The 25,890-nt window shown below is 34.8% G+C and overlaps 1 protein-coding gene and 1 long non-coding RNA gene across 5 annotated transcripts; both read left to right on the forward strand.

The window, feature by feature from the left end:
• Nucleotides 1-813: 813 nt before the first annotated feature.
• Nucleotides 814-18,250, forward strand: LOC117927966 (AUGMIN subunit 1-like). 3 transcript variants are annotated; one of them, XR_004653458.1, is made up of 8 exons: nucleotides 814-1,200; nucleotides 1,293-1,425; nucleotides 1,532-1,666; nucleotides 1,756-1,879; nucleotides 9,639-9,776; nucleotides 9,879-10,081; nucleotides 17,695-17,860; nucleotides 17,993-18,250. XR_004653458.1 is itself a non-coding variant. In XM_034847703.1 (6 exons), the coding sequence occupies exons 1-6, from the start codon at nucleotides 942-944 to the stop codon at nucleotides 9,984-9,986; spliced, it is 897 nt and encodes a 298-aa protein (XP_034703594.1). In that variant the 5' UTR covers nucleotides 814-941; the 3' UTR covers nucleotides 9,987-10,467. The 3 variants fall into 3 exon arrangements, 1 of the variants encoding a protein (XP_034703594.1); XR_004653459.1 differs by lacking the exons at nucleotides 17,695-17,860; nucleotides 17,993-18,250 and adding an exon at nucleotides 13,106-14,110; XM_034847703.1 differs by lacking the exons at nucleotides 17,695-17,860; nucleotides 17,993-18,250 and having other exon boundaries at nucleotides 9,879-10,467.
• Nucleotides 18,251-19,993: 1,743 nt separating this feature from the next.
• LOC117927814 lies at nucleotides 19,994-22,621 on the forward strand. 2 transcript variants are annotated; one of them, XR_004653407.1, is made up of 2 exons: nucleotides 19,994-20,101; nucleotides 22,132-22,621. It is a non-coding gene; the product is annotated as an uncharacterized LOC117927814 (long non-coding RNA). The 2 variants fall into 2 exon arrangements; XR_004653406.1 differs by having other exon boundaries at nucleotides 22,188-22,621.
• The last annotated feature ends 3,269 nt before the right edge of the window (nucleotides 22,622-25,890 follow it).

Raw genomic sequence — 25,890 nt, forward strand, 5'->3', positions numbered from 1 at the left:
CTATGGCTTTCAATAGAGTTATTGTAAGGAATATTTTTCTTGTTTTCTAAAAATTATTCTTCATTCCATTTTGTTTTTAAAAGCGGTTTCTAGAAAATATTTGCCAAACAAGTCTATAAAATTTTAAAAATAATTTTATTATTTTTAAAAACTAAAAATGATTTTTAAATCACTCTGTAAAAAATGACTTTTACGACTTGTTTGGGAACGTTTTTAAAAATAAGTTTTAAACTCAGGATAAAAATTTATTTTAATTTGGTTTTCTATGTTATCAAATATTTTTAAAAAATAACTTTTATGGTATTTTATTTTCAATCATTATTTATATATGTAGAATTAAACTTTTAAATAGCCAAAAAAAGTGAAAATAATATAACAACGAAGATATTTCTTAAAACAGTGTTTTCTATCATTTTTATTTTTTTTTGTGTAAAAAATGGTTATTTTATTATTAAAGAAAAGACTATTTTAAAAAAATAGTTCCCATCTTTAAAATAAGTTATTCCAAATATTTTTAGTAAAAGCAATTTTTTTTTTTAAAGCGTTTTTAAAAGAATCACCTATCAAGTATTATTTAAAAAAAATATAAATAAATTTGTGATTATTTTTCAAGTTAAAAACGATATAAGCCCTTGGATCAGTGTTAAACGTACTCTTAAAATGCGTTAAAGGTTTTAGCATTTCTAATACTTTAATAATTAAAAATTTAAAAAAAATTTATGTAATAGAAATATTAAAACGCTACTTAGAATCACTGTTAAACGGTTCTTAATCCACCGCAAAATATGGAAATTAATTACTTTTGGCATTTGCAAACAGGAAAGCGAGTTCAAAATGTCATGCAAACGGCGCCATTTTACTAGGTTTGAAACGACGCTCTCTCACCGACCAAACGGCAGATAGATCGTCTCTCCCGTGTCGTAGAAACTGAGAAATCAGCAATGAGTGACAAAATTTCAGGAAGTGATCCTTCGGTAATTGAAATCGAAAGCAATTTGGATAGCGGTCGAATCTCAGATGTGAAAGCATGGCTAGCCTCTCAATACGATGCCGCTGGCAAAGACGTCCCCGATTTCGAATACACTCCTCGAACCATCGGTCGTCTCCACAACCTCTCAAGTCTCTCCCAAGCCAAAACCCAAGCTGCCGGCATACTAGCCACCGATTTCCGCCAAAAAGCCGCCGAATATCGTTGCCAAGGTTCTTTTTAATTTCATTATCTGCCTTCAGTTCATATTATTTATATTATCTTCTTGTTGAAGCAACGTTTTTGAAAATTTGGTGAACCGTAGCGGCTAGGGTTAGGGAGATATTGGAGAATGTGGGATTGCCACAAGAGGGTTTGCCTTCAAATGTGGTTGCATCAGCGCAGTGTCTTGCGAATGTGGCAAATTTGTTGAATACAAAAGATACTGAATTGAGTAGGTGGGTTGGGTTTTTGTTAATATTCCATTACCGATGTTCTTTATTGTTAATTTTTTTTCCTGCTTTTAGGATTTTGGGTTTTATATAAGGGGAGATGTGGATTTAGTTTTCTTGTAGCAATGGGGGACATGTCTTTGAGGAAATGTGAAGTGGAGGAGAAGAGGGCTAAAGTGCAGAAGGAGTCCAAAATTCTTCTTGATTACACCCGAAAAGCAATTGCAAGGATGACTTATTTGAAAAGGTCAGTTCTAAGGGTTCTGTTTATGTGTTTGTGTCAATTTGGGTTTGTTGGTGAAATTCTTAATTTATAGTTGGAAATGCTTTTGGTAGAATTCTTGGACAGCTGGAAGATGATGTAGCTCCACGTGAGGCTCAGATGGAAAACTGGAAGACAAACTTGGCAATAATGGCATCAAAAGAGCGACAATACCTGCAGCAATATCGTAACTATAAGGTACTACCACTGTGATTTCGGTAGTTTATTGTTGTGCCACTGAATTTCTCATTGTCTTGACTCTTCTTACCTGGTTGAGATAGCTTGTTTGTTTAGGTTTGGGAATTATTATCAGACATGAGCTGAAAATATTGGTATGGTTAATGCAACATTGTCATGCTGATCCTTGTGTGGTTGAGTCAGCTAGGTGTCAATTCATTTTTTTATTGAGAGGGTTCGATTTGGAAGTGCCTCGTGCATCTGTCAGTCTTTGGGAAGAGAATTGGTTAGATTACTCAATTGGAAACAAGTTGTCACAGATTTTACTAATGAGACATGGGTTGTATGAGATTACTTTTCAAGTACTATACTGATTTTGAATTTATCCTACTTTGTGCCATTCATAACTGATAATAGTTTGTCGAGATGTTTCGTAAAAGCTCAAGTTGTTAGTTATCTGGAGTCTACATCAGAAAGTTCTTATAGCAATTTTAAGGGATATTTCAGAATGCTGTGCATATAAATAGTTATTAGATCTCATATGCTCTTGATTAGTGAGATAGGTGTACAGCGGTATCAAATGTAAGTCTTTATGCATGTAAGCAAACATCATACTTCACTTTGTTTTGTGGGCCATTCAATCACTACTGATTTGAAGTTTGATTTGGTAGGAAATCTGTTGATCTTTTATATTGGGGTCTTCAAACATTGGCTTGATTTTCCATGTAGTTTGTAAGGAGAAAAAATTGACTGGAGATGCATGTTATTTTAGGGTATGTTTAGGCCATTGCTTGTTTTTAGATCAAAATACTAGAGAAGTAATCATATGCAAGAAGGTCAAAAAGAAGGAAGATAAGAGTTGAGACTGTGGATCATAATCCCAAATCTGGCATTACCACTAAGCTGGGTAGCACTGACAATTCTACTAGGGAGCAGTTAGCAGTGGCTATGTTGGACATGTGTCTGATGCTTCTCCCACACATTTTCCATGATAAAAAGAGCATGTTAGGCATGTATGCACTGCGTCACCATGTTCTCTGTGAACAGCATAAATGATCAATATCCCTTGGCATGTGCAAGCTAACTGAGGAGACAATTTGTGGGAGAACTTGATAATGAGGGTGAAGAATTTTTAGATTTATATTATAAAGTTTTGGGGCACCATTTTGCAAGCACTTTTAATATATTCTCCTAATTTACCTATAAAAAAAAAATAAAAACTATAATGTTTTGGGGCCAAGTGATGGCCCCTTGGGATTGATCGACCTGCATTGGAGCACCCTTTCCTTGATCTTACCTCTTTGGCATTCTTGAGACATGAAAATGAGTACACTCCTTGGATACACAGTGGACTGTTGACTTCCTGTTTCTCTTTATTATACAAAGAGTTAAATGTGATAGAGTGAAAAAGCAGTGAGTGCATGTATGAGTATGTGAGTGAGTGAAAAAGCAGCGAGTGTCTATGAGTATGCATGAGAGAGAGAGTGAGTGGCATTCTTGAAACATAAAAATGAGTACACTCCTTGGATGCACATTGGACTTTTGACACTGTGTCTGCCTATTATACAAAGAGTTAAATATAAGAGTGAAAAAGCAGTGAGTGTGTGTGTATGAGTATGTGAGGGAGAGAGAGCGTGAATTCTTCCTTTGTGAAATTTGGCAAGGCAAATAAAACAAATTTGTTGTTCCCTTCTTAGAGAGAGAGTTCTGCAAAAAAAGCTTTGATGCTCTTTTTTTTTTTGGATAGGCAAAAGGAGAAAAAAATATATATTAAAGGTACCTAAGCAAATGTCACAACAAAGTAAATGCTATGAATACATTTGATGCCACTTGCAATGCTAATGTATTTGTAGAAGAACAAAAAGATAAAACTATTCACACAAATGTAGATAGGGTTTTTACGTAGTTTGGGTAACCATATCTTCATTCATAGATAAGAGAAAATCATTTTACTTTACCATAAAGAGTATTACAGAGTACCAAAAAAAGGAAAAAAAAAAACACATACAACTATTGAATCATGAAACATTATGTATTTCCTTGCTTTTTGTATCAACATCGGAATCACAAGCTCTTGTTCACTAAGTGTCTCCCACTCTTCTTCACATCTCTACCTACTTGATATAAGCTTTACTTGCCCATTTCCATATAATAACTTTTGCCCCCATGACCTATAATATTAATAGAATCTATCTAACAATTTTGTAATTCTATAAGAAAACTAATTTAAAAGGAAATGCAAATATATAAAATGCTCTATTTCACATCTCTACATACTATTGATGCCTAAAACATCCTTAAGTTTTCCTACTCCTTGTATCTAGACCCTAAACCACGAGCCTTTGCTCCATTGAGTGTTTTTCACTTTTCTTTGCATCTTTGTCTACTCAGTATAGGCTTTACATGCTCTTCTCTATCTCACAATTTTTTTTCCCTCATGATTTATAATATTTATAACGTATTCCAAACAATTTTCCTTATTGTATAAGAAACTTATTTCCATATTGAATTGTAAATATATAAAATATTTTATTCAATATTCTTTTACCAAAAAGAATGTATATTGAATAAAAATTTTGAGATATTTTCTAATAATTTCCACCTTGGATCAAATTCCATCTTTATGTAATATTTGTGCAATGCGCACTTGCCTTTATAGATGCACACAACTAAACTAATATACCACATTGGGGAACTTATTTGAATTAAATTCTTACTCCATACCATGACTTTTTGGTGCACCACAATCTCTTTTGTGCGCGCCTAGACACTCCTTATTCAATGGATTCAAATTGTTCAACCACTTAACTATTCTGCCTTTCAAAATCTAATAAGTGTATGGGAAATACTACGCTTGTTCCAGATAATAAAGTACATACTCTATGTATCACTTTTCATTGGAAGAACAATTGACTCCACCATCAACCAAAATTCCTTTTGCAATCCTCTTGTGTATTCCACTCTCCTTGATTTTTCTAAAGTCTCAATCTTATATTCTTTTAGAAATTTGGACTTGGGCTTTGATACCACTTGTTTTTTTATTGATTTTTTTCCTTTATTTAGGATGTATTCAAGTGTCCATGTATGTTATTGATGTCCTTTTTAAGAGTCCCCGTATTTTTTTTTATAGGTAAATTTTTGTCCTCATTGGGACTTGAACCTAGAACCTCCCGCAAACTCTTCCCATCCCTCTTCCACTTGAGCCAAGCCTCAAGCAGCAGAGTCCTATATTCTAGGACTTGTGAGTGTGAATGATGAACCTAGCTGAGACCCACACCAAATCCATGCAAGAAAGCTCTCTATTATACAAAGAGTTCAAGATGGTCTCTCTCTCTCTCTCTCTCTCTCTCTCATACACACATACTCACTGCTCTCTCTCTCTCGGTCATACACACACATAATGCTCTCTCTCTCTATCATACACACACATAATGCTATCTCTCTTGGTCATACACACTATGCTCTCTCTCTCTCTCTCATACACACACATAATGGTCTTTCTCTTTGTCATACACACATATGGTCTCTCTCTCATACACACATACTCATTGCAATTCTTTAAGAATTTATTCTATTAGTTTGTCTATTAGTTCCTTATTTGTGTGCATGTAATAGATTCCCTCCTAAACAAATTTGAGTATTCTTTAATATCGAATCTTCTGTATCATTGAAATTGGAGGTAATTTTTTTTATTTTAATATATGTAATTCAAGATTTATTAAGAAAGAAACTTCTTTATTTTATTTTTTTCAACGAGGACATGCAACAAAATAAATAGGAGAGAATGGCTACAAGATTGCTATCAAATCTCCTTGATACAAGGAATAAAATGCCATCCCTATAAAGTAGGGATATACATGGAAAAAATGAGATTTGGAATATTTATTCCTTATCTCTTTATTAACTAATCAACTAATCCCTACAAAATAAGGATTTTTATTTTGAAATCCTGGAGGATTTTATTTTGAAATCCTATACTCCCTCTTAAGCTAGGAAATAGATATCAATCATTCCCAGCTTGGATATCAAGTCTTCAAATTTGACATGAGGAAGAGCCTTTGTGACAATATCAGCAACTTGGAGCCTTGTTGGAGTGTGAGTCAACTCAAGTATCCCTTCTTCGACCTTTTCTTTGATGAAGTGATGATCAAGTTCCACGTGTTTGGTTCTATCATGATGAACCAGATTTTTTGTAATACTAATTGCTGCTTGATTATCATGGAAAATACGCATTAACCCTTTAGTTTCAATTTGTAATTCTCCAAGCAACCTTTTTAACCACATTCCTTCACAAATGCCTTGAGCTAGAGCTTTGAACTCTACCTTAGCATTGCTTCTTGCTACTACTAATTGTTTTTTACTTCTCCAAGTTACTAAATTTCCCCAAATATAGGTATAATACCCAGTTGTAGATCTTTAGTCATCTACAGATCTTGCCCAATCTGCATCAGAATAAACTTCAATCCCCCTATTGGATCATTTCTGGAAAAATAAACCTTTTCTTGGTGTCATCTTTAAATACCGAAGAATTTTGTATACAACTATAAAATGCTCTTCATTTGGATTATTCATGTATTGACTTACAACACTCACTGAAAAACCTATGTCAGGTTGTGTATGTGATAGGTAAATACCCACAAGGAGTTAATATCTCCCTTTGTCAACAGGCGGACTATTTGTCATTAGTCCAACTTTAGAGGTTGATTCCATGGGTGTGTCTAAAGGCTTGCACCTTATCATCCTTGTTTCCTTTAGTAAGTCTAGTATGTACTTTCATTGAGACACAACAATATCCCTTTTTGAGCGAGCTACCTCCATATCTAGGAAATATTTGAGATTTCATAGGTCCTTAACCTTAATTTCAAACTCTCTGGCCAACACTTCCTTCAATCTTCGTACTTCATCTATATTGATTCCCAGTCATAATAATATCATCGACATAGACAATGAGAATGGCTATCTTTCCATCATTTGAATGTTTGATGAATAAGGTATGATCAGCCTACCCTTGTGTGTACCCTTCACAACCCTTGTGAACCTGTCAAACCATGCTTTAGGAGACTATTTAAGTCCATATAGAGACTTTTGAAGCTTGCAGACTTTTCCAATATTGGCACTATTTTCAAATCTCTGAGGGATTTCCATGTAGATTTCATCTTCTAGGTCTCCATTGAGAAAGACGTTTTTGACATCCAATTGTTGAAGAGGCCAATCCAGATTGGTTGTAAGTGTGACAACAGTACTTTTACGGTATCAATTTTGGCTACGGGAGCAAATGTCTCCTAATAGTCTATATCATATGTTTGAGTAAATCCCTCAGCAACAAGTTTGGCTTTATACTGTTATATGCTTTCATCTGGTTTGTACTTAACAGTGAAAATCCATTTACAACCAACTGGATGCTTTCCTTTGTGCAAATCTAACAGTTTCCAAGTTCCATTCTTTTTTATAGCCTTGATTTTATCACCAATTGTTTGTTTCCACTCAGGTTTTTGTAGGGCTTCATGGATACTCTTTGGGATCTCTACATTTGACAAATTAGTAACAAAAGCATAATACTGTGGGGATAATCTGTCATAAGAAATGAAAGTTAGGGATTGGGTGCTAAGTACATGACTTCACACCTTTCCCAAGAGCAATGGGTATATCAAGATCATCAGGAGCATCACTACTGTGGGGATAATTTGTCATAAGAAATGAAGTTAGAGATTGGGTGCTGAGTACACAACCTCACACCTTTCCTAAGAGCAATGGGTATATCAAGATCATCAAGAGCATCACTAACTTGAGTATTATGAATTTTACCTAGACTTTCGGATTTAGATCGGATTCTTGGTTTTGCTCAGGTTGAGTGTGGTACTCTAATTCCTCTTGAGGTCATTTCCTCCTTGAGTAAACATGTAACTTAATTTCTCTTGCATGTTGTGTATGAGTGGGTGTGGATGGAGTGCGTAAAGGCTCAGAAGACTCGAGTGGCTCAGATGGCTCAGGTAGAGGTTGATTGATAGGAATACTTGGTTCAAACCTAGGAGATAATTCTTCTTGAACCCAAAAATTCCATTCTTGTAAATTTTCCTCCCCCAAAATGGGATTTTTAGTGTAAAAGGGTTGTTTTTCAAAGAAGGTGACATCCAAGTTAACATTAAATTTCCTAGTGATAGGTGAACAGCACTTATACCCTTTTTGTGTAGGAGGGTAGCCAAGGAATAGACATTTGGTGGCCTTTGGATCGAGCTTACTATGGTGATGATCATATATGTGAACAAAGGCCATACATCCAAAAAATTTGGGTGGTAAGGTGGACATAAAGTGTGCATCGGGATAGTTTTGAAGAAGTTTCTAGAGTGTGTTTGGAGTTGAAGAGTTTTAAAGGGCATTCTATTGATAAGGTATGCAGATGTGAGATTGACTTCACCCCAAAAAATTTTAGGCACATTCATGGTAAACATGATTGATCTCGCAACATCAAGAACGTGTCTATTTTTCTGCTTGGCCACACCATTTTGTTGAGGGGTATCAATACAAGAACTTTGATGAATTATTCCTTGGTTCACAAAGTATCCTCCTAGATTTGAATTAAAATATTCTCAGGCATTATCAAATCTAAAAATTTTGACTTTTGCCTGAAACTCATTTTGGATCATATTATGAAATCTTTAAAAAATGGGACCAACTTCAGATTTTTCTTTCATTAAGCAAACCCATGTAACCCTAGTATGATCATCAATAAAAGATACAAACTATCTAGATCCTGTGACATTATTGATTCCAAAGGGATCCCAAATGTCACTATGGAAAACTGGTTCTTGCATGTTTTGACAGTTGACAAATTTGACATTGAAAAGACTTAGCATTGGAAGTTTTAAATAACTTTGGAAACAAGTTTTTCAGGTACAAAAAATTTGGATGTCCTAATCTATAGTGCCACAACTTGATGACACTATCATTATTTGGAGAATTAAAGGGAATAGAAAAGGACGCACTACATGTAATTTGAGTTTGTTTCTTAGGACTATTAAGAACCTCAAGAAGATAGTCCTGCACATTCCTTAGCATTGCCAATCATCCTCCCCGATTCCAAGCCTTGAAATTCACAATGTGTTGAATAAAAGTTAGTGACAATTTAAGTCTTTGGAAAGCTTGCCAATTGATAGTAGATTGCAGATAATATTTGGAACCAATAAGACTGATTTTAGAATTAAGTCTTTAGTGAGACATATTGATCCTATTCCCACCACCTTGGACATAGAACCATCAGCAATACGAACTATGAAGTTCTCAGAACACAAGTTGTAATTGTGAAGTAAATCAACATTACCAGTCATATGGTTGGAAGCCTCCGAGTCTATTATCCATTGGTTATTCTTCTCCTTTTGAGAGCTCAAGGCAATTGAAAAACTACCTTTTTGAGCAACCGAAGCTGCTGCTGTTGAGTTTGTTTGGGAAGCGTCAATCTGAGAGATTAATTTCTGAATAATCTTTACTTGTTCTTTTCTGAAAAGTGTGGACTTCTCGGTTGTCTGCTACAGTAAGTACTTAATTCTGAAATCCTACAGTAATTAAACTTGGAATCTTGCACCAAACTCTTGCAACCTGAAGACTAGTAAGTACTTAATTCTGCTTATGTAAAAATTGTTTGATTTTCCAGGCCATTTTTTGTTGCCATTAAATTGTTGTTTATCTATTTATTGAGCATGCATTGTTGAATTTATATCTTACAAGATCTTTATATCTAAATTTATTTTGTGCATTTTCATTCTAAATAGCTCTCTGTGAGCAGGCATTACTTAATCGTGTGGGCTACACCCCAGAGATCAGCCATGGGGTGTTGGTTGAAATGGCTGAGCACCGGAAGGATTTGGAGAAGAAAACAAAGCCCATCCTTGATACTTTGAGAAGCTACCAGGACTTGCCTCCTGTAATCAATTCATTACTATGATCAACAAAGCTTCACTTTTACACATCTCTTGCATATTTTTTACAGGAAAATAGTCAGATTAAATTCTTGCCTTTTCTGCAGGATAAAGCCTTGGCTGCTCTAGCCATTGAGGACAAGAAAAGGCAGTATGCTGCTGCAGAGAAGCGCCTTGAAGATGTGTTGCAATCAGCTCTTGCCACTTCTGAGTAACATGCCAGAGCTTGTTCCTCCTGTATCACATGAGTCCCTAACACATACACTCAGGTTGCTGTCTTGGCTTCGTCTGTCTAGCCAAGCTAATGCAGGTAGGTGTTCACTCTTGATCCCCAACTATCTTCTTTGTGGAAGATTTTGTTTCTTTCTTCATCATTTGTTGAAATCTATCATGTAAAAATCCCAACTTCTGGTATAGAAGTTCAAACACAAACACAATGGTTCATCAGTACCAGTTTCTACTTAAATTAGGAACCATGTGATTGGGATGGCATGAAACATAACGATATCGTTGTTTTCCCTTTTTCTGGAAGATTAGCCAATTCTGTCCAATTGAGAATAGTAAAGAATTCTAATTGCATGGCACCCACTTAGAAAGTTGCCTTATGGCGGTTTATATGTGGCAGAGAAGTTCCACACTGTAGAGAAACGGTCAAGAATATTTTTTCCTTAATTAGAGTTTTTGGTTATAATTGTATATTAGATGGTTGATTTGATTTATGTAATGTATTAGTCAAGATATTATAGGAAATTAGGCGTATTACTTGTAAAGATACGTTAGTCTTCATAGCCTAGCTGATAGTCTCTATTTCCTTTTTTATTCTTAGCAATATTGTGTATATATTCAGCCCTACATACCAATTATGAAATCAATGAAAAATTTGGAAATCTTTTCCTAAGAAAACCAAGGATGAAAATTTCGGATAATTTTGATAAAAATTCTCATATCGGGGACCGACAACCGGTGAAACAAAACAAGCGGGCGAAAAATTGACGGGGTGATTTTTAGGAAAAAAATAGGCCGAAATTTTGGCATTTACCAATTAATTGGCGAAGCAAGGAAAATATCTCCAGATTTCGCCAAAAAAAATGCTGCCAGCTCTAACGCAGGCCACCTTCAACATGGGTCGAGCTGCAAATCAAAGCTCAAAATGCCCTTATTTTCTACTTGTAGTTGAGGGAACTCAAACCCCAAACAAAAGATTCAACCCACACCTGGCCCACCACTGGGAAGCTCGACCCTTTTAAACATATTACACCATAATATATATATATATATTAAAAGTTATCATATAAAAAAATATTTTAAATAACAAATTAATTATAATTATTTTATAATTAAATGAAATTTTTTTATTTAATTAATTACCAAAAATATAAAAATTATCATGATAACTTTCTTTATAGTGTGTTTAGTATTATTAATATATTAATTAAATATTAAAAAATTATGCATATATCATCGTTTATTTTATATCATTTAATACAATTGAATTAAATGTATCATTATTTTAATATTAAATATATTTTAAAATTAGACATATATAATCAAATATCATAATATTTTTATCGGATAATATTGGATGTAATTTAATAATGAATATACACTTATAAAATTTATATTTTTTTATCAACGCATACAATATTATTATTAAATATGATAAATTATATCATAAATATATTAAATTATTCAACAAAACAACTTGAAAATGTCTATTATACTTTTAATTACATTTCTATAAGATTTTTCTTACATTGTCACGAGTTTTGATGTTAGGCTTATCAAATTTTTTTTCAAAATATCCGCCAATGTATCTCCGATATATCTGATATATTTGTAAAATTGAAGTACTGATATATTCGTAATTACCTATATTTTCATCCTTGAAGAAAACAACCTGGTGTCAGAGCCGAATATTCGGCCAGAGAGTGAGTGATATCGTCATCTTCCTGATAGAGAGATGGTGGAGAAAGGAGTTGAGACAGGAAAGAAGCTGGCGACCAGTTTAAATCCCTCTCCAACTGAAAACCCAGCGATTCAGAAAACAACCCATAAGTTGAACGGAGAAAATTTTCTCCAATGGGCACAATCAATACGATCCTTCATAAGTGGTGGAGGCAAGATGGGGTATTTGGATGGCACACACAAGCCTGTTTTGCCCAGAGAAGTTGGATATCAAACCTGATTTGTTGAAAACTCAATGGTGATGGCTTACTTTACAAATTTGGGATGCAACTAATCTAATGTACTCAAATTTGGGAAACGACTCTAAACTCTATGAGTTGAGTGAGAAGGCAAGGGCAATTCAGCAAGGAGACTTGTCAGTACAGGCCTATTTCAATTCTTTAAATATTTTGTATCAAGAAATTGATTTGTACCAGGATATTGTGTGGAAAAACCCAGAGGATCATGCCACTTACCGAAAGTTGATTGAAAAGGAAAGAGTCTTTAAATTCCTTTCTGGTTTGCGGTCTGAGTTTGATCAAGAAAGGGGTAGGATTTTGAGTAGCTCGCCCATTCCATCTCTTTGGGAGGTCTTCAACTCGACAAGGGGAGAAGAGAGTCGCATAGGCTTTATGATGAGTGGATCGAAGTCAACCACAGCTAAAACATCTACATTATCAACAGCAAATCAGCCGACTACAGGAAACAAAAATATTAGAGCAAATTCGGTCTATGTTGCAGGGAAAAAGGATGACAAAGATAGTCTATGGTGTGATCATTGCCAGAAACCACAACACACAAGAGATAGCTGCTGGAAAATTCATGGGAGATCAGCGAATTTACCCCAGAATTTTGGAAAAGGTTGTGGTTGGAATAATGGTGGTAGAGGATGAGGTTGGAACCCAGGATCAGATGGGGGCTGAGGCTTCCAAGCAGTAGCAGATTTTTCAAAACTGTCCAAGCAAGGAAATACTGGAGTTCCAAACCCTACCAAGGAGCAACTTGAGCAATTCTATAAGTTTATATTCCAAAATTCCCAAAATATTACGTCTGCAAATTTGGCCTAGTCAGGTAATTTTAGTACAACCCTTTCTACTAAATACTTGAAATCTGACTCCTAGATCATAGATTCAGGAGCAACCGATCATATGACAGGGAATTCAAGTCTGCTTTGTTCTTATACTCCTTGTAATGGGACTCAAACAGTAAAAATTGTTGATGGTTCCTTAACTAAAGTAAAAGGAATAGGCATTGTTCAAATTTCTAAGAACCTGAGTCTTAAATCTATATTACATGTGCCTAACTTGTCTTGCAATCTTGTATCCATTAGCAAATTTGCCAAGACTTGAACTGCATTGCTAATATTCACCCAAAACATTGTCTTTTTCAGGATCTGTGTATGGGGAAGAAGATTGGTAGTGCTAGGGAGGTTGATGGACTATTTCTCTTAGAAGAAAAAATGCAAGGTGGTGAAATGAAAGGGGTGTATCAATCTGAAAGTAGTATAGCAGAGAATAAAGAAATCTGGTTGTGGCATTGTAGACTAGGACACCTTAGTTTCTCTTATCTAAAACCGTTGTTTCCTAGTTTATTCAAGAATAAAGATATTTCTCAATTTAAATGTGAGAATTGTGAGTATGCCAAACACCATAGGGCTTCTTTTCCCATTCAAATTTATGAAAAATCTTGTCTTTTCATGTTAATTCATAGTTATATTAGGGGACCCTCTCGTGTTAAAACTAATACTGGAGTTCGTTGGTTTATAACATTCATTGATGATCACACTAGAGTGTGTTAGGTGTATTTGTTGAACGAAAAGTCTAAAGCTGCTAGTGTGTTTAAACAATTTCACAAGATGATCTTAAATCAATTTGAAACCAGCATTAAGATCCTTCACACAGATAATGGGAGAGAGTATTACTCAAATATTCTAGGAGAGCATCTACAAAAAGAAGGAATCATTCATCATTCATCATGTATTGACACTCCACAACAAAATGGAGTGTTGGAAAGAAAAAATCGTCGCCTTCTTGCAGTTGACCATGCCATGATGTTCCAAATGAACATTCCAAAGTTGTTCCAGGGAGAAGCTATTTTGACAACATCCTATTTGATCAATAGAATGCCAACCCATGTCCTAAGATATGAAACTCCCATAAATACCCTAAAACAATGTTTTCCTGCCTCTCATCATTTGTTTTCATCCCTAACTCCTAAGTTTTTTGGTTGCACAGGTTGTCTCCATATTAATGGCCACGATCGTAGCAAGTTTGATCCTAGGACACATAAATGCATTTTCCTTGGATATCACCCAACTTAGAAAGGCTATAAGTGTTATCACCCACGATCACAAAAGTATTTTACATCTATGGATGTATCTTTCTTTGAGAACCAACCTTACAGCACCCATAATTCTCTTCAAGGGGAGATTAGAGGAGAAGAGAATTTTTGGGAATGTCCCAAGGAAAGGAGTCATGGGGGAGAGATAGGAGAAATTGGAGGAATTCTTGAAAATATTTTAGTTGAAGAAAAAAAGGAAGGAAGAGAACCAAAATGAAGAAGAAAAAAAGAAAGGAAGAGAGCTAGAAAAAAAAAATTGACAAGGAGAAGAAGTGGATTACAAATTCCAGGAGAAGAGGAAGAAATCCATCTCCTCTTGTAGAGGGTCAATCTTCAACTCCGGAAACAAAGCTGAGCACTCAGGTAAATCCATTTCCTAAACCCTTGTTTGATGATCTTGATTTACCTTATTGCTCTCAGAAAATCTAGCCGATCCTACACACAACATCCTCTCGCTCAATTTGTTTCCTATGGTGCTCTAAATGGCTCATTTAGAGCATTTACCACTAATTTGTCTTGTGTTAGTATTCCTCCTGATGTTCATGAAGCACTGCAGCTTCCAGAATGGCTAGAAGCAATTCATGAAGAGATGAAAGCTCTCTTTAAAAATCATACTTGGGAAGTTATTGATCTTCCAATAAGAAAGAAACTAGTGAGGTTCAAGTGGGTGTTCACAGTCAAGTTCAAAGCAGATGGAAGCATAGAAAGATATAAAGCAAAACCGGTGGCTAAAGGCTACACCCAGACATTTGGTAATGATTACCAAGAGACCTTTGCCCTAGTAGCAAAGTTACATACAGTGAGAGTTCTACTGTCTATTGCAGCAAAGATGGATTGGGCTCTACAACAAATTGATGTAAAAAATGCCTTCTTACTTGGTGACTTGGAAGAAGAGGTGTTCATGGAGTTGCTGCTAGGGTTTGAAGATCAATTAGGTAGAGGAAAAGTGTGTAGGCTGAATAAATCTTTGTATGGCTTGAAGCAGTTGCTAAGGGCTTGGTTTGAAAGTACATTCAATCGGTGAAAAGCATGGGATATACTCGACTGGTAGACCGACCACACAATGTTTTACAAACATTCTTGTAATGGTAAAATAACTATTTTGATAGTTTATGTTGATGGCATTATCCTCATAGGAAGTGATGGAGAGATGCTGAGATTGAAGAAAGCTTTGGCAGAGTCATTTGAAATCAAAGACCTGGGAAACTTGCAATTTTTTTCTTAGGTATTAAGGTAGCTCAATCAAGAAAGGGAATTGTCTTGTCTCAAAGGAAGTATGTTCTAAATCTTCTTAAAGAGACAAGCATGTTAGGATGCAAACCTATTGACACCCTAATAGATGTGAACATCAAGATGAGTACTCATACAGGTGGTAAGGAGGTTGATAGAGAAGGTTATCAAAGACTAGTGGGGAAATTAATTTACCTCTCACACACTCGTCCAGACATTGCCTTTGCTGTCAGTTTAGTAAGCCAGTTTATGCACAATCCCAAGGAAGATCATCTACAAGCAGTATTTAGAATCTTTAGATAACTCAAAGGGTCTCCTGGAAGAGGACTGTTATTCTCTAAACAAGACAAGAGTTTAGATGTGGAAGCTTTTACTGATGTTGATTGGGCAAGTTGTATGGATGATAGAAGGTCTACCTCAGGTTATTACATTCTTAGGAGAGAATCTAATAAAGTGGAGAAGTAAGAAGCAAGCGGTTGTTGCAAGGTCTACACGGAAGCTGAATTTAGAACATTGGCTCTTGGAATCTGTGAGCTTATCTAGATAAAGTCATTGATGAGTGAATTGAGAATGCCCCTGATGATACCAATGAGGCTTTATTGTGACAATAAAGTTGTCATTAGTATTGCACATAACCCAATTCAACATGATAGAACCAAGCACGTGGAGATTGATTGACACTTCATGAAAGAGAAGATAGAAGTTGGGCTTATAAACTTGTCTCACGTTTCTTCAAGTAACCAGGTAGCAGTTATATTAACAAAAGGGCTTACTAGACATCAATTCAAGGAGTTCGAAAGCAAGCTGGGAATGGAAGATATCTACCATCCAGCTCCAGGGGAGTGTAGAGAATCAGTCAAGAATCTTTTTTTCCTTAATTAGAGTTTTTGGTTATAATTGTATATTAGCTGGCTGATTTGATTTCTGTAATTTATTAGTCAAGATATTATAGGAAATTAGGTGTATTAGCTGTAGGGATACGTTAGTCTTAATAGCCTAGTTGGTAGTCTCTATTTCCTTTTTTATTCTTAGCTACACTGTGTATATATTCAGCCCTGTATTCCCATTTTGAAATCAATGAAACATCTGGAAATCTTTTCTTAAGAAAACCACACACACCATTGTTGTAGGCCTCTGAAATAAGACATTGATAAGGCTAAAAGCTTTGCCCACTAAGCTCCAACATTTGGAATTACAAATGTCAGAAGTGATTTTAAGTTCTCGGGATATGAAAACACTCAGAAAACTAGTACCTTTTGATGCCCATTTGGAACCTGGTAAATACCTTGAATGGGAAACTCATTCTGCCACACCTCAGGCTTCAACATGCCGTTGGTTTTCCACCTTCAACACTTGCAGATCCTCCAGTCTGTCTCTGTTCCCTTCATTTGGAACTTTTGCAGCCCATTTGGGAGAAGATTGGAATTCTGCTTGTGTTTGGTAAACCACCATAATTTTATTTATTTTTTAGTTATTTGTCACCCATCTTTGTATTCTTGTCAAGTCCCAAGCACAATGACTAGTACCCAATGAGTATTTAGGTGTCAAACCCAAGAGAGTGACTGAAAATTGAGTTTTAGGAGATAGAAAGACCAGTTTTGGTATTTCTGTTCTTAATATAGAAGAGATAAAGCTAGAAAGTAAGAAAATCTAATATTTATGTCTAATCTAAGAGCCTTAGGGGACATATTTTTCTTTTCTTTTCTTTTTGTGAAAGTATGGGTGAGATCTAGCAGTTCACCGATTTTTTTAGACAGACTGATAGCTGATGAGTTATGGTGAAAACCAGTGGCCTACAAGCTTTTGGAAGAAAGCCATAACTAGAAATTCCACAAGTAAACCCAAAAATCTGATATGAATTAATCTTAAGTCTCTGTATGAACACCCGTAAGCCAACAGTGATCCATTTAAACCACTAATAACCAGATTCAACGGCAAGTGGTAATCAACACCAAGAAATAAATAACCTAAATCGAAATAAAGAACTCAACAAGCCCAAGCTGCAAAAGAGCTCCACGAATGAGAGGAATAAACTGAAATTTAATTTGAATATACCTGTATGAATAAATTGTCACCAAACAAAATCCCATTCTTCCCACTTGCTTCAGAGTGGCTTCAGCACTTTCTATGGTAACTATATCATCAGTTGCATCGCGGTTCAGTATTCCTAAATCATAATACTTTCTACATGCGGTACTTTGGTTATTCTGATATCCTTAACTTCCTCTTAAACTAGAGTTCAGATAATCAGCCAATTATATACAGGCAATGATATAGTTCTTTTTTATAACCTCCTTTTGAAGTAAACGACTTTACTTGCACTTTAGATCTTATAATAGCAAGATCAGAGAATGATGAATATAATTTGGTTATATTTGATTGGTCAAAGAATCCATTCACTTGCTGCAGGGGGTGATTCCAAAACTTCGATCTTTGCACAAATCAGTCCTTCAGAACAGGACTTGGGGTGAAACTCCTAAGTTCATTGAACTTTGCAACTGGAGTTCGAGGGGTGGAGTTAGGTCCTGCCAAGAGGCAGATTGATATGGGTGAGCTTCAAAAGATGAAAATGATGGTAAGCTCAAAACTGTTTAATAGGAATGTTCTTTTGGTCAACTATGTCCTACACACATTAGCATGTCCATATGTTGAATTCTTTTAAACTGTAATCTGAATGAATTAATACTTAGCTTCTGATTTTCTGAAGCTTGATAAAGTAAAGCAAGAATCCAACTCAAAAGATGAGGCTTTGGGGAAATTAGAATAGAACTTTCAGAATTTGGAAGGCCAAAAGCAAGGATCGGATTTGCAGGAATCAAAAGGAAAAGGTTTATGAACTAGAACTCCAGCTTGAGTCAAAGACAGAGTTATGTAGACAGCTGTAGAAGCAGTTGTTGCAACTCTCAGAGGGAGTGAAGGAGGAGGAAATTGGCTTGACACTCCAGCAAAAGGTTGCTTCTTAGGTGAGTTATTTTGATTTCAATTTCTTACTTTGTCACGGTTAACCAACAATTGGCCCATCTAACCCTACTATTCTTGCACAAGGTCAAGGAACTAGAGAAAAAAGTGAAAGAGCATGAGCTTGAGGAGTTCAAGACATGATGACGACTCCCTCCATACCATATGCCATTGGTGACTGCAATGGTATTAGAGGTTAATTGAAAAGACATGTTTAACCTCGTGTACAATTGAATATTATGGATGATTGATATGACCTAAGAAGTATAAATGATATAGTAATTTCTCTACATGTATTAAGCAGGTCGAGCAGCTTGAAAACCAGTTGAAAGAGAGGACACAAGATTTTGAACTTAGTACTAGTACAAAAGGTTGCTACAAGCCTACAACTAATGAAATGTTACAAAATTTTCTCCCTTATCATTATGAATCTTTTCAATTTTCAAAATTTCTCCTGAGACTACTCAATCAAAACCCAGAAAATTCCTGCTAATGGGATATTGGTGATACTGTTTTTGTATAGGGTGCTTCTGTATAAGAGGTCAGCCATGTGGGACGATGAGGTGTCAATAGTTTAAGGTGAGAATGGAGCAGAGTGTGAAGCAAGATTGAGTTGGAGAGAGTGATATTGGAATCAAGGAGAGAACCACGAAAGCAGAAAATTTTCCTCTTCATTGGCTCAAAATAGAGCCTTTTGATAGCGTCCCCCGAAATAGTAACTCACATATTAATGCATCAATGATGATGTGGAAGCTTTGAAAAGTGACACGTGTGACAAAGACACTATGGTCTTTCCTCCCTCTCGTTCTAGCCAAGAGAGGTTGATGCATTTTAATAGTACATACTTCAACCCCAACGAGTCTCCAATTTTATCCATTAAACCAAGGCCCTCAATCTCAAAATGCTCAATGGTGGGAAGACCAACTTCACCATGGAGATGCACCAAGTCCATTTTGAACCTTCCAAGTGCTACTTCTAACTTGGGCAGGTATATAAGCATAAGGGTGTCGTGTTAAGAGTCCGTTTAATAGTCATTTTAAGAAGTGATTCTAATATTTCTAATATTTAAATTTTTTTATTTTTCAAGTGTTAGAAGAGGGATAGAAACACTTCTTAAAATCATTGTCAAACATGTTCGACATCTTTAGAAGGGATGAAAAAGATCATCTCATCATACGGAGAAATCATTTTTTTTGTAATAGGAGGGAAACAATCAACCCTCTCAAGTGCACGTAGTGTCACCTTCTCTAAGAGGTATGTCCACTTGAAAAATTAATTTTAAAATACCAATTTTTAATGTTTTAAATTTTTGAAAAATAAATTATTTCAATCAAATAAAATGATAGCATTATTTTTTAAATAGAACAAAAGAAAATAAAAAATAATTATTTTTTATATGATAAAAAATGGTTATAAATTTCACTTATTATTAATTGCCTTATATTATTGTTATTCATAAATGATTTTTATTTTTCAAAATATTACTGAACGCAATTTTTATAAAAATGTCTTGATTTTTTTTAGAGATCAAAATAATAATTAATAATTAAATATATTTATTAATATGGTTAGAGATTTGTAATACAATTAAATTCAGAATTATTATATTTTAAAATATATTAAATAAAATTAAATGTTTTAAATTTTGGTGAATAGGATGTAATTGACCTGTCCTAGGCGAATCTGGTAATTACAAAAATACCCAACCTAAGCACTACATATATCAGGCCCCAGAACGCAGTAACCCTAAGTGATAATGTGATATGCTGGCTGGCGGCCGCCATCAGTCATCGGCGTTGTGGGTTTATCACGTTGCCGCCTGTCGTCATTGTGGGTCGACCTCCTCCTTCCACTAACGGTAATTCATGGCCCCATTTGGTTGCTAAGAAAGTGAAGGATTTTCTTCTTCTTTTTTTTTTTTTTTTTGAATAATTCCTTTCTAAGCTTCCTCGGCAAGGAAATGGATTGGGAATATGCCCTTCATTATACCGAGGATTCTTTATTCTCTAGATGTCCATCGTTTAATTCAGCAGGTTCTTGTATTTCTTACAAAATGTTGTTTCTAGAAATTACATGAAACTTCCTTTAGACCTGAAAAAGGTTTTGGTGGTCATGGCTGTGCATATTGATTTTGTTTTCTAGTCAAGAGGGTATATCATCTTTGCCCTTGATGACTTAATTTCACAGAAAATTTTAATTTTATTGGCTTAGAGTTTGAGCAAGTGTTTGAAATTTAAATGCCAGATGATGTTGGGACATAGCGCAAGGGCTTTGAGTACCATTTTACTATAGTGTTTTAATGGGACAATGAAATCTAATGAATATGGTCTATCCCATCTGATGGCAACTGCATTGATTTATGACCAAGTGTAAAGGGCATACTGTTTTGCTTTTCTTCCTTCATTCATGTCTTCCTACAGGTTATGTAACTGAATCAATTTAATTGCGTTTAGAAAATGCCTGTTCTTTTGTGTCATTACCTACAAATTTCATCATCCATAACTAGACAATGGTGGTGATGGTTGTTATGGGTACAATCTAATCATCTGCTCTGTTATTTTGATTGGCATTACCTATGTGAAACTCTTGTTTCTCAAGGTGACTGGCCACATTCTTTCTCTTTGTGAGTGTGATCATTTTTTGGTGATGGATAACAGTTTTTTCCTCTTGAGAATCAAACTTGGAACCTCCCACATCCTCACTCCAACCCCTTCCCTCTTGACTGAAGCCTCAAGTGCCTATTTTCCCTTTCTATGACATATGACATGCTCCTGAGCAACCTAGTCAACTCCCAAATTTACCTTGTTCACTTTGCTTATGATTTTAGACAACGTTAATTGGTAGGGATCAGAATTAGTTGACTTGAGCTTTATATTTATGACCTTTTTGTTTGCACAATCCATGGAGGAAATGTTTGCAAAGATGATCTTTATTTGATAAGCAACTTGGAAGGCTGGTTTCAAGGTTCCCCGGTTGAAAAATGGAGGATGAAGAAAATATAGCTATTAAACACAAGAAGTTTAAGCACAAAGTCATAACCCAGTAGCCAAAGATGAAGTCAGAATGGGAAATAATTCAACCCTAGAAACAGTCCTCCCATGAATGCTTCAGGAAATTAGTCTCAGAAAATGTCAATCCATGAATCAACTTAAAACCATCTAACCAAAATAAATAAGTAAATAAAAATAAAAAATGGAAAAACTGATGTACCACTTGCATAAGATTACCATCACTCATAGGCCCAATGGTCCATAGGTGAGTGACCCTTTCAGGCTTTGAAGGCGATCTACCATATTGTTTCAGTAGTGTTTGTGGATTTGCTTAACTTCTAGTCTAGTACATAATATGAATATCCAGAAAAACATGGATTATTTTTTCTCATTTTATTCCTAGGGTATGGTTACATGATTTAGAGGAAAGGAAGTTTCTAATGGTCATTGGAGTACATCGTATAGTATGCTGTTTGATTGGTTGCCAAGGTAACTTAGCTTTATATATAGGTTCTTCTCAATGCAAACTGGAGAATGCCTTGAGACTTTATACAACATGCACTAGTTTTATTATGCTTAGACATTCAAGGTTTAGCTGGGGATGCATCTTTTCGTGCCTCAATTTTTCTTGTGTACAAGCCATACATTATATTTCTATAATGATGTTTATCATATTTTTATGTATATCTTACCAAAATTTTTAGATATATGCATGTGCATGCACTAAGTATGCATTTATGCTGACATTACCATGTGTCTTTATGGAATCATGTTCTATTGGTTTTCTATTTCTATGGATCTTATTTTCATATTTTCATCTTTGACTGATTGTTCTCTGTGCAAGAGTGTTTGACTTTGCTAGTGCCCTTCTAATAAGATGTTTAAAAATTGTTTCTAGTCAAGAGGGGATATTTGCTCTTGATGACTTAATTTCACAAGAAAATTTGTTGCCAGATGATGTTGGGACATAGCGCAAGGGCTTTGAGTGCCATTTTACTATAATGTTTCTATGGGACAATGAAATCGAATGAATATGGTATATCCCATCTGATGGCAGCTGCATTGATGTATGACCAAGTGTAAAGAGCTTACTGTTTTACTTTTCTTCCTTCATTCATGTCTTCCTACAGATTATGTAACTGAATCGATTCAATTGTGTTTAGAAAATGCCTTTTCTTTGGTGCCATTACCTACAAACTTCATCCATAACTAGACAATGGCGGTGGTGATTGTTATGGATACAATCTAATCATCTGCTCTGTTATTTTGATTGGCATTACCTATTCTGAAACTCTTGTTTTCTCAAGGTGATAGGCAACATTCTTTCTCTTTGTGAGTGTGATCTTTTTTTGGTGATAGATAACATTTTTTTCCTCTTGAGAATCAAACTTGGGACGTCCCACATCCTCACTCCAACCCCTTCCCTCTTGACCGAAGCCTCAAGGGCCTATTTTCCCTTTCTATGACATATGACATGCTCCTGTGCAACCAAGTCAACTCCCAAATTTACCTTGTTCACTTTGCTTATGATTTTAGACAGTAGGGATTAGAAGTAGTTGAGTTGTGCTTTTATATTTATGACCTTTTTGGTTGCATTATCCAAGGAGGAAATGTTTGCAAAGATGATCTTTATTTGATAAGTAACCTGGAAGGTTGGTTTCAAAGTTCCCCAAATGAAGAATGGAGGAGGAAAAAAAATATAACTATTAAACACAAGAAGTTTAAGCACAAAGTCATAACCCAGCAGCCAAAGATGAAGTCAGAATGGGAAATAATTCAACCTCAGAAACAGTCCTCCATTAATGCTTCAGGAAATCAGTCTCAGAATTTGTTAATCCATGAATGAACTTAAAACCATCTAACCAAAATACACAAGTAAGTAAAAATAAAAAAATGGAAAAACTGATGTACCACTTGCATAAGATTAGCATCATTCATAGGCCCAATGGTCCATAGGTGAGTGACCCTTTCAGGTTTTCAAGGTGATCTACCATAGTGTTTCAGTATTGCTCAAGGTCACCACTAGGAGGGAAATAATATTTGTGTGTCTGCTTAACTTGTATCTAGTACATAATATGAATATCCAGAAAAGCATGGATTATTTTTTCTCATTTTATTCCTAGGGCATAGTTACAATGAATAGAGGAAAGGAAGTTTCTAATAGTCACTGGAGTACACTGTATGGTATGCTGTTTGATTGGTTGCCAAGGTAACTTAGCTTTATACTGAGGTTCTTCTCAATGCAAATTGGAGAATGTTTTGGGACTTTATAAACTATGCACTAGTTTTATTATTCTTAGGCATTCAAGGTTTAGTTGGGGATGCATCTTTTTGTGCCTCAATTTGTCTTGTGTACAAACCATATATAACATTTCTATAATGATGTTTATTATATTTATATATATATCTTACCAAAATTTTTAGATATATGCATGTGCATGCACAAAGTATGCATTTATGCTGACATTACCATGTGTCTTTATGAAAAATCATGTTCTATTGGTTTTCTATTTCTATGGATATTATTTTCATTTTTCATCTTTGACTGATTGTTCTCTGTGTAAGAGTGTTTGACTTTGCTAGTGCCCTTCTAATAAGATGTTTAAAAATTGTTTCAGAATATTTATGTTGTGTTTTTCTTATTTTGTTTCCCTCTTGTTTACTTAATTTTCTCATTATTTAGATTTTTTTTTTTTTTAATACTGAGCAAATTGAAAAGCATATCTAATAGGTCTTTCAATTCTCTTGCAATTCGGCAAGGGTAAAACACATCACCATGCTCCACATGAGCCAGGAAACAAACCATGTTTTCTCTGCTCCCTCCAAGTCATGTCTATCTTCTCAAAGGAATAATTGTAGAGATCTACACCTGATTTGTAATGATCGGGGTATTTTATGACACGTTAGCATTTTTAGTTTGAAAAGTCTTATTTTGTATGATGGTTGAAAAGTAAAAAAGAAAAGTGTTTGGAGAACACGTGTCAATTTCAGATTGGTGAATTTCATTTTATTGTATCGGTCAATTAGACGAGTTGAAATTTTATACCATGTCAGCCTTAGGGTAGAAAATTTCTTAAGATTTTAGAAATTGAAAACTTTCGGAAACGAAAAACGAAAACGAAAAAAAAAAATAATTAAAAACTAATTAGAATTAATTAAGAAAAATTAAATTAAATTGATGAATAATAAAATTGAGAAAATTAGTTTTGGATTGGTGTTAATAAATAAATTTGTGTGTTAAAAAAAATGAATTGGAAATCAAATAAAACAAATAGAATAAATAAAAGAAAAGTAAAATATAAGAAAAGAAATGAAAATATTCAATGGGCTATTAAACTTGGGTCATGTAAAGGTAGTATGGATTGTTAAAATGAAATAAAATGGAATTGGGCCTTTGTTTTGGGCTTAAGTGGCTGGTGAAATTTTAGAAAAAAAAAAGGGGGGGGGGGGAGAAGGGGGAGAATTAGAAACTGGCAGCACGCGGGGAGAGAGAGAGAAGGGCAGTGTGCAGAAATTTGGTCACTCGTCGGATCTTTGACCGGCCATTTGGACGGTCAAATGACCTCCGCTTCAGCCCAAATTCGGAGGAAGTGCTCTATTCGACTAGAGAAACAAGTCTATGGTGGCTGATTTCATTTTTAACGGTCAACTTCTCAGATTTGTGGTAGGGAAAAACTAATCCTAAAACTCAAATTTAATGTATTTTTCATTGGAAAAAAATTCATAAATCACTAGATTTGAATTCTTGCCCTAATTTCGGAATTTTTCTATATTTCTAATAATTTTTAACAACCTAAAACGATTAATTATCAATTACAAAGAATTCCGGAAATTACAAAAAAATCCCAAATCATTCCAAAAAATTCACACAACATCAAAATTATCTATTTAACTCATAATTATCAGATTTATAAATTTATTTCCAATGAAAAATACATTAAATTTGAGTTTTAGGGTTAGTTTTCCCCTACCACAAATCTGAGAAGTTGACCGTTAAAAATGAAATCAGCCACCGTAGACTTGTTCCTCTAGTTGAATAGAGCACTTCCTCCGAATTTGGGCTGAAGCGGAGGTCGTTTGGCCGTCCAAACGGCCAGTCAAAGATCCGGCGAGTGACTAAATTTCTGCACAGTGTCCTCTCTCTCTCCCCGCGTGCTGCCAGTTTCTAATTCTCCCCCTTTTCCTCTTTTTTTTTTTTTTTTTCTAAAATTTCACCAGCCACTTAAGTCTAAAACCAAAGGTCCAATTTCATTTCATTTTAACAATCCATACTACCTTTACATGGTCCAAGTTTAATAGCCCATTGAATATTTTCTTTTATTTTACTTTTCTTTTGTTTATTCTATTTGATTTTCAATTCATTTTTTTTTTTTAACAACCAAATTTATTTATTAACACCAATCCAAAACTAATTTTCTCAATTTTATTATTCATCAATTTAATTTAATTTTTTCTTAATTAATTCTAATTAGTTTTTAATTAATTCTTTTTTTTTTTTCGTTTTCGTTTTTCGTTTCCAGAAGTTTTCAATTTCTAAAATCTTAAGAAATGTTCTACCCTAAGGCTGACATGGCATAAAATTTCAACTCGTCTAATTGACCGACACAATAAAATGAAATTCATCAATTTGAAATTGACACGTGTTCTCCAAACACTT

This window comes from Vitis riparia, chromosome 13, assembly GCF_004353265.1.
Source record: "Vitis riparia cultivar Riparia Gloire de Montpellier isolate 1030 chromosome 13, EGFV_Vit.rip_1.0, whole genome shotgun sequence".
Taxonomy (NCBI): domain Eukaryota; kingdom Viridiplantae; phylum Streptophyta; class Magnoliopsida; order Vitales; family Vitaceae; genus Vitis; species Vitis riparia.